This window comes from Henckelia pumila, chromosome 4 (genome assembly GCF_033568475.1).
Source record: "Henckelia pumila isolate YLH828 chromosome 4, ASM3356847v2, whole genome shotgun sequence".
Taxonomy (NCBI): Eukaryota; Viridiplantae; Streptophyta; class Magnoliopsida; order Lamiales; family Gesneriaceae; genus Henckelia; species Henckelia pumila.
In genome coordinates this window covers 7,327,445-7,336,364 of record NC_133123.1, presented here as the reverse complement: position 1 = coordinate 7,336,364, position 8,920 = coordinate 7,327,445, and the positions used below count along the sequence as shown (strand labels likewise).

At 36.4% G+C, this 8,920-nt stretch overlaps 4 protein-coding genes across 5 annotated transcripts; 2 read left to right on the top strand and 2 right to left on the bottom strand.

Moving 5' to 3' along the window:
• The first annotated feature begins 1,442 nt into the window (after positions 1-1,442).
• On the top strand, positions 1,443-2,845 carry LOC140866372 (S-adenosylmethionine decarboxylase proenzyme 4). Its single transcript, XM_073271349.1, has one exon. The coding sequence runs from the start codon at positions 1,546-1,548 to the stop codon at positions 2,578-2,580; it is 1,035 nt and encodes a 344-aa protein (XP_073127450.1). The 5' UTR covers positions 1,443-1,545; the 3' UTR covers positions 2,581-2,845.
• Positions 2,846-4,739: 1,894 nt separating this feature from the next.
• LOC140864988 (peptide methionine sulfoxide reductase B5-like) lies at positions 4,740-5,722 on the top strand. Its single transcript, XM_073269460.1, has 3 exons — positions 4,740-4,928; positions 5,196-5,352; positions 5,438-5,722. The coding sequence occupies exons 1-3, from the start codon at positions 4,831-4,833 to the stop codon at positions 5,585-5,587; spliced, it is 405 nt and encodes a 134-aa protein (XP_073125561.1). The 5' UTR covers positions 4,740-4,830; the 3' UTR covers positions 5,588-5,722.
• A 119-nt stretch (positions 5,723-5,841) lies between these two features.
• Positions 5,842-7,344, bottom strand: LOC140864989 (uncharacterized). Of its 2 annotated transcripts, none has more exons than XM_073269462.1 (4): positions 7,259-7,344; positions 6,351-6,594; positions 6,215-6,260; positions 5,842-6,088 (listed from the first exon to the last, which is right to left on the bottom strand). In XM_073269462.1, the coding sequence occupies exons 2-4, from the start codon at positions 6,504-6,506 to the stop codon at positions 6,042-6,044; spliced, it is 249 nt and encodes an 82-aa protein (XP_073125563.1). In that variant the 5' UTR covers positions 6,507-6,594; positions 7,259-7,344; the 3' UTR covers positions 5,842-6,041. The 2 variants fall into 2 exon arrangements, with proteins under 2 accessions (XP_073125563.1, XP_073125564.1); XM_073269463.1 differs by lacking the exon at positions 7,259-7,344 and adding an exon at positions 7,121-7,248.
• A 723-nt stretch (positions 7,345-8,067) lies between these two features.
• LOC140867177 (protein DMP2-like) lies at positions 8,068-8,834 on the bottom strand. Its single transcript, XM_073272254.1, has one exon. The coding sequence runs from the start codon at positions 8,782-8,784 to the stop codon at positions 8,194-8,196; it is 591 nt and encodes a 196-aa protein (XP_073128355.1). The 5' UTR covers positions 8,785-8,834; the 3' UTR covers positions 8,068-8,193.
• Between the last annotated feature and the right edge of the window lie 86 nt (positions 8,835-8,920).

Below are 8,920 nucleotides of genomic sequence, written 5' to 3'. Positions count from 1 at the left end.
AATATATTACTTGCGATTTCTTAAGATGGACCCTCCCTAAAATTCAAGGATATATATTCTAATTATTTTAGCTGTCACGCCTGATTCTTTGTTATGTATTATTTAAATTTTGTAATTCGATGTTCAATGTTTTCGGGAAACAATATAATTGATTATTTTTGGGCACGACTAACATTCTTTATGCACACCTGCTCACCTCTGTAATTACTTACTTGTCCCTTTTGCGCAATTGCTTTCACCTCTGTGTTTTTTTTTTCTGAACACTAATTTCCCACATCTTTCTATGTGTAATAATTAAAAAAAAATCAAATAACTTAATTCTTATTTTTTTTATTTTAAATCTTGTTACAATTTAATATTTAAGATTTATTATAATGTGCTCAGAAACTGAGAAAAGTACGTACTCTAGCTCTTATAACTAATTCACATTCATTTTTTAAAAAATAAATCCTAAATAATATTGGGAAAATTGAAATAAAAAAATTTTATGATTATTTTAAGGCTTCCTTGATTTAGAAAAAAATATAGAATGTGGTGTAGGTTTGTGAGCCCACTCGATGACACCCCATACAAGGAAATCAGCCTGCCTCCTCTTAGGAACTCTAATAATTGTTGTCATGCACTGAAGCATCTAACTTTATAATTATGTCTATATACTTCTCTAAGCTACCACGTAATCTCAACTCATCAATACCAACCATTCTTATTTTATTTCATCCACTTTTATAATATTATATATATATATATATATACAAAAGAAGATAATATATATAGCGCGCATAGGCCATTAATATATATTCTAAATGAGGATCAAGTGTGTATCTATAATGTATTTGAGCGAATTAGGCAAAATATGCGCAATTACAAAAGGACGAATCACTATGAAATATTCAATTTTTGAATCATAACTTGATAGAAATCTTTACGGGATATAAATTAATGAAGCAAAGATCAAATGTAAGCACACTAAGAAGATGGTGCCAATAGTGGTACGCCTTTTTAATTAAGCAAAAATGAAATGATTTCAATCTTTGAAATATATATACATAACGATATGCATTAATCCGTCTAATCTTGTCACATTAACTAATGAAATGCATGTGTGACAAAAAATAAAAATCGGATCTTTATCCAAATAATATTAATGCATTTTATGTTTTTTTTTTCTTGAATTTTGAAAAGAAAAAAAAGAAAAAAGAAAAAGCGCATGGCCATGAATTAAGATTCATGTTGTTGTCTTCAAAAAGATCTCACAACACACAAAAATAACCATCATCTTGCACTCATTTTGCCTGCAAATCCTTCTTTTTTGTTGCCCCCAACCCGCATGCCCCCCCCCCCCCACCCCACCCCCCCATTCTTTCTTCTTCTTCACCTATATATACTCACATACTCCTGTACCTTGTATAGCACCTCAGCTTCACTCTCACAACAAACAACACAGTACGCAAAGTACTAAGCTACAATATCCATTTCATCTTTTTGCTGCTACATATTTATCAATCTTGAAACTTCCAAAAATCTTGGGTTCGGTTCGATTTGTTAATGGCGATTTCCGGGTTCGAGGGATTTGAGAAGAGGCTGGAGTTACGTTTCTCCGGCGATGATCCGGCGGCGGGGAAAGGTCTCCGGCTGCTGGACTTCGTGTCACTGGAGAAAGTGTTGCATGTGGTGCAGTGCACCGTGGTGTCAGCTGTGGGGAACAACTACTTCGACTCTTACGTGTTATCGGAATCGAGCCTCTTCGTGTACCCGACAAAGATCATCATCAAAACTTGTGGGACCACGCAGCTGCTGAAATCCGTGCGTCCATTGGTGGATCATGCTTCGGCCATGGGGCTCACCTTGTGCGGGTGCAGATACACCCGCGGCAGCTTCATTTTCCCGGACGCCCAGCCCTATCCCCACACCAGCTTTAAGGATGAAGTTGTGTTCTTGGAGGAGAATTTGCCTAACAACATTTCATGCAGAAAGGCTTTTGTGATGAACTCCAAATCTTGCCACAAGTGGCATGTTTTCACTGGCTGTGATGAAGGGAACATCTTTGCCATGGAGGAGGTGCACACAGATGATCTGTGCACTGTGGAGATCTGCATGACTGGGCTGGACCGGGTTCTGGCTAAGAAGTTTTTCCGGCGGGTCGGGGATGGGAAAAACGGCGACTCCGCGGGGAAAGAGATGACGGAGGCGACGGGGATTAGGGGCATTAACAAGAAGGCCCTTATTTGCGATTATGCATTTGATCCTTGCGGATATTCGATGAACGGGATCGACGGGGACCGGTATTCAACTGTTCACGTGACACCGGAGGACGGGTTCAGTTACGCCAGTTTCGAGTGCGTGGGCTCGGTTTACGACGATCGGGGCGAGTTTTTCGAGGTTTTGAAGAAGGCGGTGAAGGTATTCCGGCCGGCGGAGTTGTCGGTGTCGACGACTTGCGCCAACCGCGGGCACGAGCTTTGGAGGGGGGTGGCCAAGGCCATGGAGCCGCTTGGCATGAGGCTCCGGAGCCGCGTCGCCAACGAGTTTCCGACCGCGGGGACCGTTGTTTTTCAAACGTTTTCGGCTCGAAAAATGTAGGGTATTGCCGTCCCGCCGGCGGCGTCCGGCTCGTTTTGTTGGTGGTGCAAAGAAGTTGAAAAGATCAAAGGGGTGGGGGGGACATGGGGACAACTTGGGAACTTTTTTAGGGTTTAGGTGGAATTCTTTTTTCTTTTCATGTTCTTTGTTAGGAAGTACCAATGTTAATCGATCATGCATGCCGATGATAACATGATCAAATTTTAAAATGTGGGGTTGACTTTTTTGTAAAAAAAAAAAAAAAAGAAAAAAAGAAAAGAAATGGGGATCAAAATTTTCAAGTATGAATGCTGACGTGGAAATTAAATATTATTGGAGATTGTGCTGGTTGATAATAATATTGCACCCCACTTAAATTTGGCACGCCTACAAATTTTTGATGTTGCACTATAACATCGTTAGTGGGGACTAGCGCACGCATTTTATCAAAATGATTTTATCCAATATTTTTTTTGTAAAATACACCTTTTATATATACACACACTCTCTAGGAGAATACGCAATATATTACCAATAATCTATTTAATACAATCTATTAGAAATTAATTATCAGAAAATTAGCACTAATCCAATTTAAATGGGTGGAAAAGTCAGCAAGCGTGTCTAAAACAGTATAAAACATAAAAATCTTGGGCAGGTTAGTTTTGCTGATTAATTAAATTTAAAATGGGCTCCCACATGCTGTCTATGCATGAACCAGCTTATTTTTATTTTTATTTTTATTTTTATTTTTATTATTAGTACTAGCCATTGATATATTTATATTAGTATGCATGCATGCATTGGAAAAGTTTGTTTAAACTTGTATTTATTAATCCCAATAATTGAATTATTCAAATTTCAATCATGACCTCAACCAAGAAAATTACATATGTACAGCTAAGATTTTTAATTACTCAGAATTGTAATTTGACATGCCAGACAAATTGGATTATTCAAATTCCAATGTCCCCTTGAATATAAAATCTAACTTTTTAAAATATAGTAACAGGTGATTCAATATTGAAATGTCCAAATTAAATAAACATGGGCCGTCTTGGCTTATTTTCCACTAAACATGCACGTTTCTTTGTTAGTTTATTTGTTCGATTCAACATGATATGATATATCCACAAATTTTAAGTTATTGGGCTTTTTTTTTTTTTGGATAATTCTACGCTATATTTGGAGTAATTTTTTTTTTTATAATGTAGTTAAATATTAGTCTTAAGATCATGACCATTAACACATATAGCAACTTTCATAAAATGTAAGTGACCTACATGATGGAATGATATTAGAATAGGGGATGAACGTCCTTTTGTAGAAGAGAGTAACCCTTTTTCGATCCCATATTAAGGGACAATCTACGACAGAATGAAGACTCCTACAAGAATATTGTGGTCCCCTTCTGCTTGCAAAAGTGGGTTTCGTCACCCATTTAGCGATTAAATTTATAGATTATGAAATATAAAAAAAAATGAATAGTAAAATTGAAAAGCTGAAAATCAAACATGCGTAGTGTTTACTGTTTACTAGAATCATTTTAATACAATCAAAATCAACGTCCTACGAGCTTTTGAATTTTATTATCTAAAATATAAAATAAAATCAAGGAGCTAAAGGTGCCCGGCTCCTTAATTTTAAAAAAAACATTAAAAAAAAAAATGAAAGAGTAAGGAAACGGAGTGAAAAGCTTGACACCTTTTTAAATTATTATTATTATTATTATTATTATTATTATTATTATTATTATTATTATTATAGTTTTGATATAATGGAAGATCACAATGATGCAACAGTGGATATGACATCTTGTACATTCAATCAGTACTTCTCGTGTCAGCTTTCGCTCATGTAGGTGCACATAATATGTATATATTATGGGCTCGATTTAGATCTGACTTAATAATTTTAGAAAGTGGGTAGCCCAGAAATTTGTATTGGGCTTGGGATTGAATAAAGCCCAAAAACATGTCTCTTTGGAAATAGGCTCGAGACGAGACTTAGGGACATCAATCAATAAGTAAATACCCAAGTAAATATAATTTGGTGAGGAAAATAAAATTTATGGCCAGGATTCAATAATAAAATCATGAAATTGGACATGGGATTATTATTTATTTAATTGATTTACCTTTTTTTGAAACACGGAGCTTAATTATTGGCGAACCTGAACTGGTAACCCGTCTACATTCACTTTCCGAGTCTCCACTTCCAAAGTTCTAAAAACGAAAGAAACCATTGTAAAATTATTTTCTGGGTACATTAATGGCGGAAAGATCTCCCACAGTTGAGAAATCGGAGGAGGAATGGCGGGCGATTCTCTCTCCCGAGCAGTTTCACATCCTCCGACAGAAAGGCACCGAGTCAGTACAATTGAAACTTTCTCTTCCAATTTTTATTTATTTATTTATTCAGTTTAAAGATCTGGACCTTTGCCATGCGTGTGATTCATACCTTTGGGATGTTTACTGAAACTCTTGCTTTCTGCAAAAGATTAATATTGAAGCTGATTCATTCAGGCAACATTAATTCAATCGCCCCTAATAATAAAAATAAAATCCCCAACATCATGTATTAAGTTTTGTTTCTAACATAAGGGATAAGTATTTTGTAACGTTGCACTTGCACAGACCCCGTGGCACGGGGCATTACGACAAGTTCAACCGAGAAGGTGTTTACGACTGCGCGGGCTGTGGAACGCCACTCTACAAATCCACAGCCAAGTTCGACTCCGGGTGTGGCTGGCCTGCATTCTACGAGGGCTTTCCGGGAGCCATCAGCCGATCCGTGAGTGCTCTGTTTTCGAATTCGATTTATCACGATTTCCGTTTCGATCCTAGTTCATTCGGGTTTTGCCATCTTGGTGTTTCAGCCGGACCCTGACGGCAGGAGGACGGAGATAACATGCGCGGCGTGCGGCGGACACTTGGGGCATGTGTTCAAATGGGATGGAGTGAAGGTGCCTACGGATGAGAGGCACTGCGTTAACAGTGTTTCCATCAAGTTTTCTCCGGCTCCATAACAATCTTATTACATCTGCTGCTTGCCTACCCAATCACTGATAGTTGTGTGTGCGTGCTTTGCTTCTGAATATCTTGCATTTCCTTCTATGATTTAAGACCGAGTTCAAATGGTAATATTTTCACGTTTACTGGTATTCAAGTTTAAACAATTACGCTACGATGTTGTGTGAACAAGGCAAAACATTGTTCAAGTGTCAAATTTGTGATGCGTGCACGCTTAAAAAATGAGGGGATTTGGGTTGTATAAACATGATGCATGGGAAAGAAGCAAGCACATGGGAAAACAAGTAGTTTAATTAGTCATATAAAGGAAAAAAAATAAAACAGAATACGTCAACAATAGATAAAGAAGCTATTGCTTCTCTACTATATTTTCATGAGAATTTTTATTTTGCTCTTAAAACTAATATAGAGGAGTGTTTGTTTATTCAGCTTCCCGTTATCAACTTATCATCAGCCATTTTTTCTTCTCTCGTTGCATGCCTTCAGAGCTTGAACTTCTGTTCAAAATTATCATAAATAAAAGGTCAACGGTAAACGCCACGTCCTCATCCTAAGAGAAATGGAAAATAACACTCTACATCAAGCATATGCTAAATGTAAAGGAAAAATAAATAAACTGATACCCTTTTGGCAGGACTTCCAATTCCTGTTGGTGTTTACCATACAATCCTGTAACACAGAAATGTAATTATAGCGTTTGGGAAATTAAATTTACGGGTGCCTGCGTTAATTGTATGTGTGGATAGATTAACAAGAAACCTGCAATGACAAGTAGTGAGAAGAGCATTCACGAAGCTGCTTGACGTTGTCATCATCCTCATCCGCGTCGTTTTGGTGAAGTACGGACGGTGACTGTGGCTGGACGGTAGGTGGCTGGCTTTGCTGGCTGGGACTGGGTTTAGGAGGTTGGTCCATATCGGTGGTGTGAGCCTTTGCAGAGTATGAGCACTTCTATCTAAGCTTCGGGGCTTATGGGATTATGTTGGTTATAAGCTACCACAAACTGCAAAATTCATGTAACCAGTTCAGAGTGTGAGCGATTAAGAATTCGTATCGGAGATCATGCTGCCAACAATTTAGTTCGACTGATTCGTCTGAATATACAATAGAAAATCCACTCCGAACTCCATTATTTATAAGTTACAAACACTTGCAGGGAATCAATTCGTTCCGAAGCACCTAAAAGGTTTTCAAGAACAATCAGTGTCTCCATAATTCTAACATGAATGTACTAAAGACAAACGCAAAACATAACAGGCACCAAAGATGAATAATCTACAGGGAAAATTCATTCAACGAACTGGACTGTAAGCCATAAACCATCCGCAGGTTTGGAAAAGTGCGACTCATTGAAATAAAAATATATTCATCAGTCTTATCAACTAGAAAACCAAGAATTTCCTGAGTTCATCAGTCAATACGCATAGATTGATTCGGAAACATTTAAACAAACGAAATGTATTTCCACTTGGAAAGATGGATGTCTGTTGTTTTACAAATTCAGTCGGAACTTTTCACAAACATCTTACTTGCACGAAACACGCACTAATCAAGAGACCAATATGCATTTTTCAAGAAAATCGGATTCACTCGAAATCCCACGTTCAAAATCCCACAATAGCTTTCTCAAGAAAACGATGATCAAGTAAACACGCGGATCGAAAAACCTGAGGAAGATTTCAATATCCTTCAGCTTGGACTGGAGATCCTAGCGTCCAACTCTGCAACCCAATCACCGCCAACTCATAAATCTAATAATAATAATAATAATAATACTCTCAAAATAAATAAATAAATAAATAATAATAATAATAATAATAATAATAATAATAATAATAATAATAATAATAATAATAATAATAATTAGTTATTTAGTGGTTACCCTGGATAACAATAATTTTATTATTTTATAGTAATTAATAGAGCATCGATATTTATTATTTTATGATTTAACCATAATTATAATATTAGTAGCTATTATTTTGAATTTTTTTAATTAAAATAATTTGATTATTAAAAATAATTTCACTCCATTACATTTTCATTCTTTGCGATATCAACAATTGGTAATTTGATATGCAATAGAACTATTATTCCATCATTATTCTTATTTCATCCAAAAATTGATTTAATTCATATTTTATTTCATTCAAATATATCAATCGTATTCATATATCAATCATACTCTAAATTATATATGCTACACATATAAATTTACATAAAAACAACTATGTATACGAGTAAATTTTATGAGACAACTCTTTGACCCGAACTGATTGAAAAAATGTTAAAATATTATTTTTAATTCAGTATCTGGCTGAGAAATATATATAGATATGTAGAGACGTCCATCTTCACGTAAAAACTTAGTCGTAAATTTAATATTGCATATGTACATCATAAATTTAACGAAAACCCCCTTTGGCTTTCTAAATATTGTTTTATTTCTCCTTTGTCCTATGAACGGAAAGAATCAGAAAACAAATCCCTCAACCATTTATTCAATACCAATACAATACATTTCATGATCAAAAGCAAAAATAAATAAATAAATAAATTTACCACAAATTAGACACAATTCCACTTGATCAATGAATGCCCTTTAAGCTGAAGTTATTGCAGATGGAGTCGAACTCTGGCTTGAAGGGTATCCAATTCCATGACGTTTGTTAGGAAACACAACAAACAAAGACCCCGAAACCACCCCGATAATCGGTGGCAACACCATCAACAACACCTTCTGCGTAGACTCAAACGATGGATAGAAGCATTCAACAGAGTTAGGGTCCAAAAGGGCCACAACCGCGAACACGATCAGCGAGAAAAACGAGTGAACAAAGTCTCCAAACCGGAGTTTGTATGATGACAAGTCAAGTGAGGAGGAAGAAGAAGAAGGCCAGAGCCCTGTCCTTGTTGCAATGCCATAGTGTAGCTCTCCTTGGTTATCGGTGTAGCTATCGGTAAACGAGGCGAAACAACAAGAAAAGCCACAGACTGCGATCAGGATGCTTGATAAGTACTTGTTGATGGTGTGGCAATGGCCATTGTTTGTTAGGACAGGGTTGAGGAATTGGAACATGAAGACGGTGGCGGTTGGGAGGAGCTTGATGAGGTTGCCGAAACCGGTTAGGGTTACTTGTGTGATGCTTTTGGTTGAACTTTTCTGTAATAAGTTGCTAGCTTTCGACGACATTTTTCCAATTGTATATTTTTGTGTTTGTTTTCGAAGTGTTTGATAATGTTTTCTCTTGTTGGTTTTTGTTTCGGTATGAGTTCGGCATATTTATAGAGTTTTATAGAGGGGGGGTTTAATTTGCTTCTAAGTAAAT